Raw genomic sequence first — 19,011 nt, forward strand, 5'->3', positions numbered from 1 at the left:
GTCTAAAAACACATTAGTGGGCCATGAAATTAATTTATCAGGTCATGTGCAGCATTAAAACAATCTAAATAGAATAGAAAATATAAAATGCATTACATATAATGAGTGTTTTTTCTGAAAGCTTCTGTTTTAGTTACACATATATGAAATCATCTGTATATCTGTAGGTCCCTGATTGTAATACAAAATTATTTCTTACTGTGTCACAGACCAAAAAGATTGACAGTTTCTGGAACAGAGGAGAGTCTGTGCTGCTCTCTCCTCCCTAAGATAACGGGTGTGGTGGTTGTGGTGCTTCCCCCCACTCAAGCCTTAAGGTGAGGGAAGGAAGATCCAGGAGAGCAACTCAGAAATATTGGGGTGTGTGCAAGAAGGGGAGGCTCATGTCTCAATACCTGATTGGATGTTTACTTTAAGAGCAGACATGAAGAACTTGCCCTGTGCCCTTCTGAGCTGGTCAATGTGACCTGGATGAAGAAGCAACAGAGAGAGTCGGGGAGGAGTGCGGGAGAGAAGTTTGTGTGTCCACCATTTATTTCCTGTGGGTCAGGTGGACCCTGGAAGGTAATTTGAGCTACCTTTCTAATGCCTGGCCAGTAGAAGGCTGGTCAATGAGTAAGGAGACTCCAAGAGCAAGAGATGGAGTGGCAAGGATGGGATCTGGGATGGCAGCGGAAGAGCCAAGGCCAGACCCCCACAGCAGGGTTCTGCAACCTGTTGCTTCCCCTGAGGAAGAAGTCACATGAAACACACTGAGTCAGAGAGCCAGCACGGGGATGGCTGCCCACGGGCCATGGACGGCCACGCAGGCTCAGCCAGAGGAGGAGTGAGTGGCAGCCACAAGAGGATCACAGCAGAAAATGACGAGGTTGATTCCCCTTTGCATCTCCCTCCCCACCACCTACCAGAAGAGAAATGGACACAGAAGAGGGAAAGGAGGAGATGGGAAGGAACAGACAATCAATTCTCTCCCCACTCCCCACCCTCAACCCGCAGTGCTGATGTAGGGTGGAGAGGGTTAGGTGAGTATAAAATTGGATCTGAGACTAGAATTTTTAACTGTATTGGACTTTATGAGATCTGAACACACAGCAAAGCCATGGAATCCACCCAGTATTCCATTAAGGGCCTGGAAAGAGAGACTTAAAAGAAGAAAGTTGAAGACAGTTTCAGGGGAGGAAATAAAATTTTCTTTGGACTACACCATGTTAAAATGGCTCAATAAACTGGTGCCCAGCCCCTTTCCATGGCATAGCTCAGGAAGGCCTCTCTGAGGAGGTAGGAATGACGAGAAAGAGCCGGGAAGGATGATTTGGCAGAAATGAGTAGAAAGTATGGAGTCCCCGTGGTGGGGAAAACATGGGCATATTGCAAGAAAAGAAAAGTTACCTATGAGACTGTAGCCTACTGAGGGGAGGGGTACAGAGCACAACGGGGAGGCACGAAGGGCCCAAAGAATGGAGGGCCCGTGGACCCCTGAAGTAGGTACTATTATTTTTTGTAGGGTTTCAGCATTCTAACTTATTACAGGCTTATTTCCAAGATTGCAGCAGCACACTTCTGTCTCCTCAATACCACGTCCTAAAGGTAACCGCCAAAAGGCATTAGTTTCAGACCCCAAGGACGTCTCTGTGTTACCGTGCAGACATTTTTCATATGAATGGAAACATATGTTTCTGCAATTTTATTTTATTTCATTTCTGTTCCTGCAATTTTACTTTTCCTCCTTCCAGGTTGTTGGTTAAACAAATGATGCCAAATCCACACCACGCACCTAGTCCTTGACTGGAATGACATTCCACAGTATGTTAAGGGAAACAGTGGATTATGTAACAGGATGTGTAGACAACCCCTTTTGTAATACAATAGGAATATATATTTATTTGTATCTTTCGTGCTAGAAAAAGTGTGGTAGGATACACACTAAAATATTAACAGCGGTGGTATTTGTTTCTTCCCCCTTTTTTGGCTATTGTTTTTCTCATTTTCCTATGATGAATATGTAGTAACTTCAAGTTTAAAACTAAAAGAGGATGAAAACAAATAGGACAAAACGGCGACATTTGGTTATGATCACTGATGAGTGTTTTGTTAGATTATTCTTTGTACTTTAATGTGTGTGTCTGTATGTTTTTAATTCTCAACAAAGGGGGAAGGACAAGTACAGAACACCATTTAAATTCAGACTCACGATCAACCATTTAGAGGGATAAACTACTCATCACAGTAATAAACACTGTGTTTCCCAAATGATGGGTAATTTTTGACATCTTGTAGCTTAAAAAAAGAGACCTGCAGAGACGGGGTGACACTGAGTCTGTCCCTGCAGTGGGGGGGAGATGACCCCATGGATTTTATCACATCACCTCTGCCACTCCAGAGCAGAACTGTGACAGCCAGCCATGTCCACCACAGGGAACTGAGTTTCAGGCCGACATGAGGACCCTGTAAAACCTTCCGAGGACTTGTTTCTAGAGCCTAGGATAAGAATTGGGCTTTTCGTGAATAAGCTAAGGATTCTGAATCAAGCAACTGACCTTTTTGTTCTTGTTTGGTCCAGAACGTTCTGACGCGCTGGCGAATGTATTTGTCCTCACGCAGTTTCTTCTGCCACTGACGCAGTTCTTGAATCTCAGGGCGGCAGCGAACCTGAAAAATTCCCCTAAAGCTTTAGTTCCTTTTCTACCTACTTCCTACATAGGAGCTTGTTAACTCATGAGCCCTGCACTGAAAATCCTTTACAAACTAGTTTGATTTACTTTAAAAAAAAAAAAAAAACTTATTTTAAAAAATGTCAAACTTACAGGAAAGTTGCAAAAATAATACAGAACCAATACATAGAACTACAACTACCCTCCACCAAGATACTCAGATCAGACATTAGCATTTTGCCACATTTGTTGTATCATTCATTCTTTCTACCTCTGTGTATCTGTCTATCATTTATTTATTTTTTAAACATTCGAGAGTAGGTTCTATACATCATGTTCCTCTAATTCTTACCACTTCCATGTACAGTCCCTGAGGACAAGGACATTCACTCATGGTGCCACCTTAAGTACAGCTTTCAAGTTCAAGAAATTTAACATTGATATAAAGTGTACAGTCCAAGTTCCAATTTTTTCACTTGTCTCAATCATGTCCTTTTGGGCATTTTCTCCTCCATTACAACCAGCCCAGGATTGTGTACTGCAATTAATGGTCATTGTCTCTTCAGTCTTTATTTTTTTATTAATTGTGGAAATATATATACAACAAAACCACCCATCTCGACCACTCCTGAGCATGCAATTCAGTGGGATTAATCACATTCAAAATGTTGTGCTCTCATCACCATCATCTGTTCCCAAAACCTTTCCTTCGCCCCAAAGAGAAGCCCTGCACCCATTATGCACTAACTCCCCATTTCCCCTTCCTCCTTGATTTACTTTTGATTCGAAATGAATCGCTGTTTTAAATGAATCATCTATACTCCTAAAGTTTACATTGTATTTGAGCAGGAATGAGGTTGTGTGGAGATTTGCTATAATAATGGTAGGTTGAGAACATTCTAGATCTGTGCTGTCCCACAGAAATATAATGTGGCCACATGTGTAATTTTAAATTTCCTTACAGCTTTGTTTGGAAAAAGTAAAGAGAAATGTGTGAAATTCTTTTCAGGAATGTACTTTTTTTAAACAATTTATCCAAGACATTATCACTGCAACCTGTAATCAATATAAAAAGTTATTAATGAGATATTTTGCTTTTATTTTTCCATACTGAGTCTTCGAAATATGGTAAGTATGTTGCACTTACAGTGCATCTCAATTCGGACTCACCACATTTCAAGCGCTCAGTAGCCACTTGTGGGGACGCTTTCTGGATTGAACAGTGCAGATCAACTGCAGTTCCACATAGCACCTACAGACCGAGGGCCTTCTGTCCACTGGCTCTGAGAATAGAGATGATTCCTAATAACCGTAATACTTATTTTTTTACTTTTACCTTATTAGTAACAGAGTTCACATTTAGTGAGCACTTATCATATCAGGCATTATTGCCGAGTGCTTTACAAAAATGTAATCCTCAAACCAACCCAGTAAGGCAAGAATGAGTGCCCCTATTTCACGGGTGAGGAAACTGAGAGTTTAAGGCATGTGCTAAGTCACGCAGCTTGGAAATGCAGAGCTGGGATTCAAATCTGGGCAGACGGGGTTCAGCTGCCCCTGAGGAACTTTAGAGTCTAGGGGAAATGCAGAATATACAGGAATAGGGTTAATAAGGCTCGGGATGAGCCCCAACGTCAGTGATTCCCAGGCACCGTGGGAAGGTAGAGAAGGGCAGCCAATGCAGCCCGCAGTGGTCGCGAAACACTTCCTGCAGGAGGGGACACCCAGGCTGAGTTTGAAGGATGAACTAGAGTTAGCCATGAGGAGGAGGGAGGGTGGGGGATGATGATGTTCCAGGGACAGGCAGCAGGCCCTGTAAAGGTGTGGAGGTGTGGGACAGTCCTGGGTGCTCAGGGCATAGAAAAACCCACAGCCACTCGCACCCTTCCTCACCCCACTTCATCCTTTTGCTTCTCTGCTTCCCAGAGGAGCTGCCCTAGGCAAAGTGGATTCCAAGACTGGAAGTTACTTTGTGTATGTGGATGAGAGCAAACTTTATTCTGAGAAGGAAGGGAGGGAGGGAGGGAAAAGAAATGTTAAAGTTCCTAAGGAATGCAGAGATAGCCTGAAAAACCAAAGGTCACATTTGCCAAAGATGTTGCAAAGATAAAGTTTCCTGGCTGAGCTCTTTAGGTGAACTATTAAACATAGCCACTTGGGGCTCCTCCTTATTTACTCTGCTCCGTTGACTTAAAATGGGGTAGTAGCTTTATGTTCTGGGGACCAGTTACCTATGCTGGCATCAGTGTGGGTAATTGGGAAGATCATGCACCATGTCCCCAGATCGGTGGACCCCTTTTCTAGGCAGTGACTCTCTCACTAGACTCAGACCCAAAGGGGTCGATCTGTTTGCTCCTCTCCTCTGGTTGAAGCCACAACTCACACCAGCTGGGCTGACAGTCAGGCACTGGTATCCCAGCTGCTGGGAGGGATGGAGGACAAACAAGCTGAAGTGGAAATCGCACAGACCTGCAGGACCCAGCCCTTAAGGGAAATGAGTGAAGGGAGCTCAGGGTGTCAGCTCACTGGAGAGTCAGCTCTCCAGGCTCTGCTGACTTGGGAGGGCCATAAAGCTGGGCTAAGTCTCCTGCTTTGTCAGACCCCCTTTAGGTCTTGGGGCTTGGTCTGGCCACTGGGGCCCTGGTTTCCTACTGTAAGAAAGGGTTAAGTTTAGCTTTCACATAAAGGCGACATGGAATAGGGAAAATGGAGACTTGGTGGCAGAACTGGCTTACACTGGCTCCGTGGTAAAGGGAAGGAAAGAGAGAGCCATGATGTAAGCCTAGAATCAGCGCCAGCTCCTAATATGGAAAAATAACCCGGGCTATTGGACTGTAAAGGAATATGGGGTATAATCAAAGGCGGGAACTCTCGGCGGGAAATTTAAAACCAGTTAATGCTCTCTGATAGGCTGTACAATTCAAAATCTCAAAGGTGGGCTAGTTAGCTCTCTCGGATAGGCTGTAACCTCTGGGGTACCCAGCCAACGGGGAAACAGGGGAGGGCGTGCATATTAGGGGTAGGGTATAACTACTGCCACATTCTTTTGTGTGGCGCGCCTGCCACGTTTCTGGCTGTGCATGCGTTCTTGCAAGATCGTGAATAAATTCTTCTCTTCTCCACAATCAGGTGAGCATTTATTCCTTTTTGCTTGTTTCTCACACTGCTGCCGGCACTGCAATCCTTGGAGGGAGCCCAAGCCTGGTTCCCAAGTTTCAACTTGTCAGAGTTCTCGGCGCAACCACCACCTAAGGGCTACGCTGAGTCTGGCTTCACCACCAGCTGCCTCAGCAACCCAGAACCACCATTCCCTCTTGTTTTGCCCATCAAGAGAGGGTTCACCGCTTGCCAGGCTCTTCAGAATTTTACTCTGAGGTGCATGGTTGCCCTTCCCTCCCACAGGACTTCCATCAGGGCCACAAGTAACCCAAATGGGGTTTTGTAACAGGAATATTGGGGTTAGGGGTCATCTCAATCTCTTCCCTTCTAGAAAGTTCCTAGTTCTTTATGCAAGTTGATCCAATGTGACCCCAGGACTCTCCTCACCAAGAGGAATTTGGAGAGAAGGCCTTAGGAAAACTCAAGAAAAAGAAAGTCTTTCCAATTACTTCCTTTCCTAGGATATGGGGTGCCTTACTTGTCTTAAGAAAACTACTCAAGTGATATAAAAATATGTATAAAACATTATATATAAGAATTTATATAGAGAGAGCTACATAATGTTCTGTGTTATGCAAATATCGGAGAGTAAAAAATGACCCTATATTAATGTCATAGAACATAAGGCAGACCCTCACATCTTTTTTATTATAAACTAACGTTTATACAGTGTTTCCTAGTATCTTATGTTCCTAAGGATCAAGTACCCTAGACACCTCTGTTCTGGGTGAGCTGGGTTGTTATAACCGACCAGCATGCATCTTCAGCTGTAGTGGGGCAGGGGTGGGGGCAAAGAAGGGATCATCCATGACTATCACATGGTCTTTCTTTATCGAGATCCAAGAACACAGAAATCCCCACATTCCTGCCCTGTGACAACTGAAAGCCCCTGATGAGAAAACAAATAACAAAAAAAAACAAAAAAACGATCTTCTGAATCACCAAACAAAGGTTCACACAAATTATAACCTGCATGTTGACTACGTTACATTATGGTCTAATTCTTTATGATTGGTTTATTCTTAAACACTTGGAAGGATACACAGGGAAAGTGGGTTCCTCTAGGGAAGGGGGCTTTCACTTTCTTCTTCTTTTTTTTTTTTTATTTGATTGGATGGTTTGGGATGTTTACAAACTGCGTATATATTCCTTTCGGCACACACAAGTGTTTAAATTTTAAGTAACAGGCTGCTGAGATGCAAACAAGAGTTCTTTAGCTTAAAAAATAATCTATGAATTTCCCCCTACAATCCCTTCGCTCTCCATCACCTAATATTCAACAAACAGAAACGTCTAATTCCCCATCATTCTGGACCCCTGTAGTTGTCTCTAGGGTTCTGCTGACTAGTTTAGGGTGATTTCCCTGTTTGGCCAGAGACCCCTTCATCTTTTCCTTTATTTCCAAACAAGAGCTGCTATTCACCCCTGTAGAATACAACGGCCTCGTTAGTTGACTTCTCGCCGCCAGGAAGGCCTGGATCCCTAGAGAAGGCTTTTGTGAGCCCAGGGAAAGCAGGCACCCATTGAACTGGGCTAATCCCAGGCATTATTACCATGATTAGGGAATCAATTTAAATGGCAGCAGTTGTGCCAATCAGCAAATACCACAGAGTGCAGCATAATGTTAACGAATAAACACTTGCATTGCAAAACGAAGGTCCCTTACCAGTGGCTTCCACTCTTACTTCTTTAAACTACTGCATGGAGTTCATTTGGTCTTTCAAGATAGGCACCCCGAGTGTTATACACTTTATTGCATACTTGACTTTGGGGTAAGACAAGAAAGAAAACTCCTTTATGAGCACATGAATTTTTAAAGTGCATGGGAGGTGGGGCAAGATGGCGGACTGGTGAGCTGTATGTTTTAGTTACTTCCTCCAGTAAAGTAGGTAGAAAGCCAGGAACAGCATGGACTGGACACCACAGAGCAATCTGACTTTGGGCATTCTTCATACAACACTCATGAAAACGTGGAACTGCTGAGATCAGCGAAATCTGTAAGTTTTTGTGGCCAGGGGACCAAAGATCTCAATATAAAAGAAAGTACCATAAAACTCCTAGAAGATAATGTAGGAAAACACCTTCAAGACCTTGTATTAGGCGGCCACTTCCTAGACTTTACACCCAAGGCACAAGCAACAAAAGAAAAAATAGATAAATGGGAACTCCTCAAGCTTAGAAGTTTCTGCACCTCAAAGGAATTTCTCAAAAAGGTAAAGAGGCAGCCAACTCAGTGGGAAAAAATTTTTGGAAACCATGTGTCTGACAAAAGACTGATACCTTGCATATATAAAGAAATCCTACAACTCAATGGCAATAGTACAGACAGCCCAATTATAAAATGGGCAAAAGATATGAAAAGACAGTTCTCTGAAGAGGAAATACAAATGGCCAAGAAACACATGAAAAAATGTTCAGCTTCACTAGCTATTAGAGAGATGCAAATTAAGACCACAATGAGATACCATCTAACACCGATTAGAATGGCTGCCTTTAAACAAACAGGAAACTACAAATGCTGGAGAGGATGTGGAGAAATTGGAACTCTTATTCATTGTTGGTGGAACTGTATAATGGTTCAGCCACTCTGGAAGTCAGTCTGGCAGTTCCTTAGAAAACTAGATATAGAGTTACCGTTCGATCCAGTGATTGCACTTCTCAGTATATACCCGGAAGATCAGAAAGCAGTGACACGAACAGATATCTGCACGCCAATGTTCACAGCAGCATTATTCACAATTGCCAAGAGATGGAAACAACCCAAATGTCCTTCAACAGATGAGTGGATAAATAAAATGTGGTATATACACACGATGGAATACTACACGGCAGTAAGAAGGAACGATCTCGTGAAACATATGACAACATGGATGAACCTTGAAGACATAATGCTGAGTGAAATAAGCCAGGCACTAAAAGAGAAATATTATATGCTACCACTAATGTGAACTTTGAAAAATGTAAAACAAATGGTTTATAATGTAGAATGTAGGGGAACTAGCGATAGAGAGCAATTAAGGAAGGGGGAACAATAATCCAAGAAGAACAGATAAGCTATTTAACGTTCTGGGGATGCCCAGGAATGACTATGGTCTGTTAATTTCTGATGGATATAGTAGGAGCAAGTTCACTGAAATGTTGTATCAGGTAACTTTCTTGGGGTAAAGTAGGAAGAGGTTGGAAGTAAAGCAGTTATCTTAGGTTAGTTGTCTTTTTCTTACTCCCTTGTTATGGTCTCTTTGAAATGTTCTTTTATTGTTTTTTTTTTTTTCATACAGTTGATTTAAAAAAGAAAAAAAAGTTAAAAAAAAAAAAAAAGGAAAAAAATATGTAGTGCCCCCTTGAGGAGCCTGTGGAGAATGCAGGGGTATTGGCCTACCCCACCTCGATGGTTGCTAACATGACCACAGACATAGGGGACCGGTGGTTTGATGGGTTGAGCCCTCTACCATAGGTTTTACCCTTGGAAAGACGGTTGCTGCAAAGGAGAGGCTAGGCCTCCCTATAATTGTGCCTAAGAACCTCCTCCCGAATGCCTCTTTGTTGATCAGATGTGGCCCTCTCTCTCTAGCTAAGCCAACTTGAAAGGTGAAATCACTGCCCTCCCCACTACGTGGGATCAGACACCCAGGGGAGTGAATCTCCCTGGCAATGTGGAATATGACTCCTGGGGAGGAATGTAGACCTGGCATCGTGGGACGGAGAACATCTTCTTGACCTAAAGGGGGATGTGAAAGGAAATGAAATAAGCTTCAGTGGCAGAGAGATTCCAAAAGGAGCCGAGAGGTCGCTCTGGTGGGCACTCTTATGCACAATTTAGACAACCCTTTTTAGGTTCTAAAGAATTGGGGTAGCTGGTGTTGGATACCTGAAACTATCAAACTACAACCCAGAACCCATGAATCTCGAAGACAATTGTATAAAAATGTAGCTTATGAGGGGTGACAATGGGATTGGGAAAGCCATAAGGACCACACTCCACTTTGTCTAGTTTATGGATGAATGAGTAGAAAAATAGGGGAAGGAAACAAACAAACAGACAAAGGTACCCAGTGTTCTTTTTTACTTTAATTGTTCTTTTTCATTTTAATTATTATTCTTGTTATTTTTGTGTGTGTGCTAATGAAGGTGTCAGGGATTGATTTAGGTGATGAAGGTACAACTATGTAATGGTACTGTGAACTATCTAATAGTTATATAGATCCATCATCTTCCTCATTTACCATTGTTTCTTACATCCCAACTCCTTCCTTAAGGTACAATTCCCTTCTAACTGAAGTACATCATTTAGTAGTTCTTTCAGTGAGAGATGTGTCTGAAAATGTCTTTATTTAGCTCTTGGTCTCGAATGATAATTTAATGGGTATATAATTCTAGGTTGAATGCCACTTTCCCTCAGGAGCAGAAGATACTATTTCCCTGTCTTCTGGCACATACTACTGTTGATTGGAAGTCTATAGTCAGTCTTATTTTTCCTTTGTGGGTAATATTCCCTTTTAGATTGCTTTGCCTTTGGAATTCCATAGTTTCATCATAATGCATTTTGGTATAGTTTTGTCTTTATCTAGTTTAGGTTTCATGTTTCGTTAATTTTGGAATATTCTCACTCAGTGTCTCTTCGACTATTGCCTGTCCCCCTGTTCTAGTTTGCTAATGCTGCTGGAATGCAGAACACCAGAAATGGATTGGCTTTTATAAAAGAAGGTTTATTTGGTTACACAGTTACAGTCTTAAGGCCATGAAGTGCCCAAAGGTAACACATCAACAAAGGGTACCTTCACTGGAGAATGGCCAGTGGCATCCAGAAAACCTCTGTTAGCTGGGAAGGCATGTGGCTGGCCTCTGCTTGCTCCAAGGGTGCATTTCAAAATGGCATTCTCCAAAATGTCTATATCAGCTTCCAATGGCCGTCTTCAAAATAGTTGTCTCTCCAGCTAGCTGTGAGCTCCTTATGTCTGAGCCTATATAAGGCTCCAGTAAACCAATCAAGGCCCACACTGAATGGGCATGGCCACATCTCCATGGAAACAATGAACCAATAGGTTCCAACCTAATCCATATTAATTCTTCTGCCCCCACAAGATTGCATTAAAGAATATGGTTTTTCCTGGGGGACATAATATATACAAACCAGCACACCCCCATTCGTTTTACTGTCTCCTTCTGGAATTCCTATTAGGCTTAATTTGGACTTGCTCATTCTATCTTCCTTGTCTCTTATCTGTTTTTCACATTTCCCATCTCTTTCTGGCTGAGGCATTTTAGGTGATTTCCTCAGACCTGCTTCCAGTTTACTGATTACTCCTTTAGCCTATCTATCTGCAATTTAACTCATACCCAAAGTATGGTCCTTGAATCATAAACATCAGTATCACCTGGTAGATCATTCAAAATGCAGATTCATGGCCTCTAACCAAGTCCTATTAAATCAGACTCTAATAGGGGCTGACACATCCTCCATGTAATTATGATGCTCTTTGAATAGTAAGAAGCACTGCTTTAGGCCATTCATTGTTTTCCTTCTAAAGGTTATATTCAGCTCTTTTACAAATTTGAATATTCCCTTTTTTCTTATATTCTTTTCTCCTGGTAAATCTCTATAATCACTTTCAACATACCTATTTCATAGCCTCAGATTGTTCTGTTCTGCCATTCTTGTGGGGCTAGATTCCCCAGTTGGCTGTATCTACTAACTTCCCCCTTCCTTGTTGGCTTATTTTTTTATTGTGAGCTCATAATCACTGAGGGTCTTGGTTCCAATTCCAAGTTTGTCCAGGTCTAAGATCATGTCTCCTATCCAGGAGTCAGTAAATTTGTTGTAAAGATCAGACAGTAAATCATTTTGGCTTTGGGGCCATACAGGCTCTGACACAATGACTCAGTTCTATCACTGCAGTGCAAAAGTAGCCATAAACCATACGTAAACAAATGGGTAAGGCTGTGTTCCAATAAAACTTTATTTACAAGAAGTTTTGTAAAGGCCAGATTTGGCTTGTGGGCTGTAGTTCACTAACTCCTGCTCTTATCCCTGAGTGGGCATTAGAATCCTAATCCCCAGGTTCCCTTACTGCCTCTTCCATCTCTATCAATTACAAAAATATCCTTATTTTAAGAGTATTTTCCAAACAAACCTGACTATATTGAAATCACTTAGGGCACTTGTCGAAAACAGAATCTCAGGCCCTTGCCCTGTAGATTCTGTTTGGGTACAAGTGAAGTGGAGCCCAGATGTCAGTACGTTTAACAAGAACCCAGGTGATTCAAATGCTCTGACAAGTTTGGGAAACTGTGCTCTAATGGAAGAGAATGCTAAGAATGAACTTAAGGTTGTACAGCTGACACAGCAACTGCCCTAAACATCTGTACAACTTTCCATTCCAGTTCTTACTCACACAATGCCATGGTGATTAGTGCAAATCCTTAAAGTCTGAGTCAAGCTGGACCAGCTCAGGCTATTAGTGTGTGGTCAGGAAGCATGGTTGGTGTGACTCATGAACAGCAGCTGCTTTTTGATGATGCAGTCGTTTCTTCAGTGCAGGATCTAGAAAGCTCTTCTCCCAGGAAGCCACACGTATTTTTACTAAAGTCCCTTTAACAATATGGCCAGATCACAGTACATTCTTGGGGAAAAAATCTGCATTTCCCCAACAGCTCAGTGGTGATGCTCAGATAAAGTTCATCCTACTTTTCTTGGGACTTGTTCATCCAAATTATCAAGGAATGAACAAGCTGCAGAAGCATTTAAAGCATTTGATGAAATTACCAATGGTTTACAGAGTTAAATGACAGCAAAGTTTGCTATGGATATTATTATACAATGCTTTTGTGTCTTCCTTACCATCAATATGGACTGCTTCTATGTGCCAGCACTGTTCTATGTGCTTTCTACATACAAACTCATAATCCGCAGAACAATCCTATGAAGCGAGCACTATTTCTATCCCAAACTGGGACACAGAGAGGTGTAGTAATTGCCTAAGTTGTAGGTGGTATAGCCAGGACTTGAACCCAAATACCTCAACTTTAAAGCAACGGTTCTCAATCCTAGCTACACATGGGAATCACCTGGAGGAGCTTAAAACAAAAAATAAAAACAAATAAACACTGATGCCTGAGTCTTTCCAATGAGTTCTGGTTTAACTGATCTGGGGTGTGGCCTGGGATTCAGGATTTTTATAGTTGCCCTGGTGTTTCTAATGCACAGCCAAGGTTGAGAGCTACTGCTCTAAAGTGTGGTCACTTAACCACATTGTCAGTGGCCCTCATCTCTACCAGAGGTCCCTAGACCAGAAGTATCAGCATCACCATCACCTGAGTGCTTAGAAATGTAAATTCTTAGGCCCTGGCCCAGACCTACTGACTCAGACCCTCTAGGGGTGAAGCCTAGTAATCTGTATTTTAACAGGCTTTCTAGAAAATTCCGCTGCAAGCTAAAGTTTGAGAATCACTACACTATACCACCAGTGAATCACATCTCCCTGGACGCCCACCCCTTTGAAAACATTGTCACTCACTGAGGTGACGTCTACCCCTGGCCCTCTCCAATCTAGCGGGGCCTCGTGGCTTGTTTTCATCAACAGAATGTAACGGAAGTGCTGTTGTGCGAGTTCTAGAACCTAGGACTCACGAAAGCTTGAGGTTTCTGTTTTTGCCTTTGTGATGGTTTGAAGCTGTATGTACCCCAGAAAGATATGTTCTTAATCTGTTCCTGTGGGTGTGAACTCATTGGAAGTAGGACCTTTTGATGAGGTTACTTCAGTTAAGGTGTGGCCCACCTCATTCAGGATGGGTCTTACTCCTCTGACTGGAGTCTGTTATAAATGGAATGAATACACACACAGAGAGAGAGAGAGAGAGAGAGAGAGAGAGAAAGCTATGGAAGCAAGAAGCTGAAATCAATAAAACCTGGAAGAGAAGGTGGAGCCCAGCGGACAGTGCCATCTGCCTTGCCACGTGGCAGAGGAGCCAAGGTTCGTCAGCAGCCACTTTTCAGGGAGGAAGCTTTGCCTTGATAATGCCTTGATTTGGACATTTTCCCGGACTCTAACCATAGAGAATAAATTCCCATTGTTTAAGCCGAACCCATTTCATGGAATTGCTTTGAGCAGCCCAAGAAACTCAAACACCCTCCTTGGAATGTTTCTCCCATAAGGTGAGGAGGATGGGAGGCCAGGTGGAGGAGAACCCGAGTGCCCCAGCCAACAGCCAGCTCCAAGGCCCCAGACATGGGAGTGAGGCCAGCCTGGACCTTCCAGCTCAGCCCGATCGCCAGGGGAAAGCAGCTGCAGGGGCATGTCCAGCAGACACCAGCAGAACAGCCCAGCCAACCTACAGAATCGTCAAAAATAATAAACTGCCATTGTTTTAAGCCACTAAGCTTTGAGTTATTACTTGGCAGAAGGGATTAATACAAACAGCTGTACAATTTATACATAAACTTTGACTTGAAGAGAAATTAGCAAAACTTTTAAAGACACGGATGCTAGGGAAGTTGGGAACTAGGCAGGGTACCAGGGGCCGCATCCGCAGGGTAGCTCCCTGGTTATGTGACCTGTGCAGTCAAGCAGGGCCCAAAGCTTAGAAGGGCCTTATCTTTATTTAATGCTGTGCTGTCACCATCTTGAAATTCTTGGTAATTTCTGAACAGGGAGGCTAGCATTTTCCTTTTTTGCACTGGGCACCTAAAATTATGTAGCTGGTCCTGCTAATAAGCAGTTTCCTCATTTAGTCACAACCACCCTAGGAACTAAAAGTTAATTATTATCGGGCCACATTTTACAGATAAGGAAAATGAGGCTCAGAGAAGTTAAATGCTAATCGAGGGTCACATGGCAAGGGAGGTAGGGGGCCCTCGGGTGTCTCAAACCCCCAGCCCAAGTGACCACCCGCTGTGGTGAACCGGGTGTGAACCACTGAGTTAAACCTGGAGTTCCCTTTATCAGCCTTCAGCACATACCTGGGACGCATTGTTACTGAGCAAATAAGAAGGGGGAGGTTCTGCTGAAAGCCTGGCAAGTTAGCAAAGCATTTTCCAGGCATATTAAGGAAAATCCATTTGCAGATATAACCCAGAGTGTTTTTAAAACAACGATAAGACCAGGCAGGGGGAAGGGAAAGGGCCTGGCCTGGGATGCTTGGCCCAAAGCAGCCCAAACTCACTATTTATAGCCCTGTGGCCTATTTCAACCTGCCAGGTGGCTCTGAAAATTGTTCTGAGAACTGGGCCTGGAAACCGACAATGGAAACCTTCATTCTGGGGTTTGCCTGTAATCATGCTGGGCACAAACAAAGGTTTTCCTGGGGAGTTCAAGGGTGTTTTGACAACCAGAACTTTTTCCAAGTTTTTGACAGGGTATAAAAAACCATGGGCAGAAAACCATCAGGAACTCAATAATCAGGAATATATTCTTTAGGGAAAACAGTGCATGGATCAGATTGAGTCCATAGAGAGCGAATGATTACTGAAGCCGTAACCATGTGCCAGGAACCATGCTGAACACTCGGCGTGCCCTGTTTCATTTACATCCTCACCTAGAACCCTGGGAGGGCAGCACTGGCCTGATCCCCACTTCACAGGGAAGGAAAGCCAGGCTTTGGCAAAGTAAGTAATTTACTGAAGGTCACAGGGCTGGTAGGCCAGAATTCAAACCAGCATCATGGGCACCCCCCACCCCCACCCCCATCTCTCTAGGCTGTCACCCATAGCCCTGCTTCTGAAACTTTTGTTTGCAAAGACTGACTAGATCTTCTTACATGATCAAGGAGGTCTGGGGTATGGCCTGAGATTCTGCATTTTGCCAATTCCCAGGTGGTAATGATGCTACTGGTCCATTGTCAACAATGGACAACAACGCCTGCAGTGGGGAGGCAGAGTATTCCAAGTCTCCCTGCTTCTACTTTGCGTGTGTGTGTGTTTTTGTGTGTGTGTGTAGGTAATTTTTTTAGTAAGGTGAAATTCACATTCAGGTCTTTGCTCAAATAACATCACCTGAGAGAGGCCTTCCCTTCCCCAACACATCATCTAAAATAGCAGTAGCCCCATTATTTTCTAGCCCTTTAGTTTGTTTTATTTTGTTTCATAGTATTATTAGTAGTAGATTCTTGGCTAGCAAATGTTCATTCCTTCTCCCTAGCAGGAGTGTACGCTCCTGCCCCAGGGATGCTGGGCTTGGACCGTGTGACTTGCTCTGGCCAGCGGAATATGGCAGAAGTGACCTGGGTCAAGTCCTGGCCTGGTGGTTAAGACATAATGTGTGTGTTGCTCCTTGCCCCTCTGAGAGTATCCAACTCTGCTGTGGCAAAAACAGATCCCTGGAAGCCAGCAGGTATTGGAAGAATGACAAAACTTGGAACAGTCCTGAATGGAACCCACAGCCTGGAGCCAAGGGAAGCAGAGCCCAGCCTAGAACAACGGAAACCTGCCGAGCTGCAGGCAAAGGGGCAAGTGGTCGATGTGCGATGCAAGCCATGGGTTTGGGGGTGGTGTATTATGCAGCCTTATTGCAATAATCGCTCAGCAATGTACTTCCTGTCATGATATTGCACATTTATTTATCTGTTTATAGTCTATTGTAAGAATGCAAACTCCATGAGGGCAGCAACTTTGTCCTATCACACAACATTGTGAATGTAATCAACCACACTGAATTACATATCTGAAATGTAGTTAAAAGGGGAGAATTTAGGGGGTATATATGTTGCTAAAATAACAATTTAAATACAACAACCATAGGACTGTACAACACAAACCGGGAACCCTAACATAAACTTGGGACTATAGTTAATAGCACAAGTTTAATAACATAATCTCATTAATTGCACTGAAGGTATCACGCTAATGGAAAATGTTAAAAATGGGGCGGGTATATGGGAACTCTGTATTTCTGCATGATCTTTCTGTAAACCTACAACTTCTTTAATAAAAAAAAAGAAAGCTGGGGCCTTGGTCTCCTAAAATAAAAATTGTCTTGAATAGGAGGAGTTCACAAGGAAAATACAACACACCCCAAGCTGTTTTCCATCGTCTCTGTGCCACTCTTCACCTGGGCCATATCAGAAGTCATCGAAAGTAAAACTGACCCCTGCCTGAGGACAGAAGTGCTGCTTTAAATGACACCGGCTCACCTGGCCAGGCAGCTGTCCCAGGGGAAAGCCAGAGAGATGGCCGGAGAGCGGTCACAGAGAGAAGGCACCTGCCACCCACCTGGATCAGCAGCACCAGGAGACCTTAGGAAAGGAGGAAGAGAAAGCAGCCATATGGGGGAAGCTGCACACTTCAGGGAAAGCAGAAGAGAAAAAAAATCTGGACCTCCAACCCTCATCATTGGTACTTTCTGAGGAAATAAAAATTGTGATCAACTCCTAAAGGATTTTTCAGTCCTACTATCTCAGGGCTCACTTTGGGTTACAAATATTTTGAATGAGAACAAGTTTGACCAAATTCCTACCTATTAACTGCATTGGGTAGTATGTTTTCCTTCCATTACAAATGTTCCAGATAGTTCTACATGTGCTGATGTGGAAAGCTACCCTCCAAGCTAAAAGAAAAGGCAAATTGCAGAGTGGCTGAACAGTGTAAGCCCATATTTATTAAAAAAATCTATCTCATATTTGGAAAAAACAATATAAGAAATGTACACATTTGTTCCTATACAAAGGAGAAACACTAAAGAGACACCCACCAAACCATTCATAGTGGTCATATCTGGGGAGCAAGTTTGGGATGAGGCAGGAGTGGAGATTTTCACATTTAACTTTAAACCACTCCTGTGTGGTTTGATTTTTGCTTACAATGAGTATCTGCTCTTTTACAATAAAAATATTAATAAAGACTTCTTCATACCAAGATGGCCATTTGTTTCCATGCCCAAACTGAGGTGCTTCTCTTGCCGATATTTTCAGAGGTGGTCAAATGGTGTTGTAAAATGGAATCTCGTTTCATAAGATGTTTTCCAGCAGCCGGTGGTCCTTCTCTTGCTCTGTGATGAGATGCTGGCTCCTGAGCTGTGCCGTAAGTATATCCTGGGCGCCATGCCTCTGCTTCCTCTGTCTTTCTTAGTTACGTCAGTGTTTACTTTCTGCAAGCACACTGACTCATCCACCCCCCCTGAAGAACCGTTGGCCTACAGCAATGCCCACTTCTGCTGACATCACCAGTTTTGGGAAGGAGATGTATTTATCCAACTGTCTGCTCCACCTGCGTCAAGCAATTTTCTAACAGCACATGTAAAATGGACTGGGAAAGGCGGCTCTTTCCACTTGGTCTTTTAAACCTCTCTCATTTGTGCAGGAAATAGAACCTCTGGTAGTTTTCAAATATGAATCACACTGATAGATGATTATACCCATATTGATACCATTCATCTTGGCAGCTACAGTTTACAAAACACTTTCTCATGTGTTGCCACATTTAGAGACATTTTGATCCCCATGATAACCTGGTGAGCTAGAATGGGCAGCTATTTTTATTCCTGACAACAGAGAAAGAAATTGAGATTCAGAGTTTAGTGATGTGTCCTAGATCATCCAACTGGTAGGTAGCAAAGCCAATTCCAGTACAGCAGTGGATTTCAACCCTGATTGCAGGTTAGAGTCACTTAGGGGCTTTAAACAAACACCCATTGTCCTGGTTTCATTACGGTCAGTTAAACAAGAATCTCAGAGGCGTGATGTCCTGGGTATCAGAATTTAAAAATAACACCTTTCCACAAGTGACCGTGATGCATAGTGAAATCATTGCAGTCAATCATAAGTACAAATAAACAAGTCTTATGTAAAACTCAAATGTGTTTCTTCATCAACAGGCTTCAGGAATCCCTCGTTGCTTCTTTTGTTGGAGTTATACAATGGAACACTGCTCAGCAATAAAAAGGAATGAACTACTGATATACACAGCCACATGGAGGAATCCAAATGCATTAGACCAAATTCAAGAAGCCAGACTCAAAGGTTACATACTGTTTGATTCCATTTATATGACATTTTTGAGGGGGTAAAACTATAGGTGCAGAATACAGATAAGTGGTTGCCAGGGACTAGGGGTTGGGGCAGGAGTTTACTACAAAGGAGCAACGATTTGGGGGGTGATATAAATGTCCTATATCTTGATTAGGGTGGTGGTTAGATACCTGTATGTATTTGCCAAAATTCATTAAAAAGGTGAATTTTACTATATATAATAAAAAATGATTAATACATACAA

At 42.9% G+C, this 19,011-nt stretch overlaps 1 protein-coding gene across 6 annotated transcripts in view; it reads right to left on the reverse strand.

The window, feature by feature from the left end:
- Positions 1-19,011, reverse strand: part of IQCK (IQ motif containing K) — a 145,515-nt gene that overhangs the window by 48,009 nt on the left and 78,495 nt on the right. For all 6 annotated transcript variants that reach the window (XM_037814360.1, XM_037814362.1, XM_037814364.1 and 3 more), the window contains one exon: positions 2,538-2,649. In XM_037814360.1, coding sequence (XP_037670288.1) covers positions 2,538-2,649 — 112 coding nt within the window. The remainder of the gene's footprint in view (positions 1-2,537; positions 2,650-19,011) is intronic.

This window comes from Choloepus didactylus, chromosome 21, assembly GCF_015220235.1.
Source record: "Choloepus didactylus isolate mChoDid1 chromosome 21, mChoDid1.pri, whole genome shotgun sequence".
NCBI classification, from domain to species: domain Eukaryota; kingdom Metazoa; phylum Chordata; class Mammalia; order Pilosa; family Megalonychidae; genus Choloepus; species Choloepus didactylus.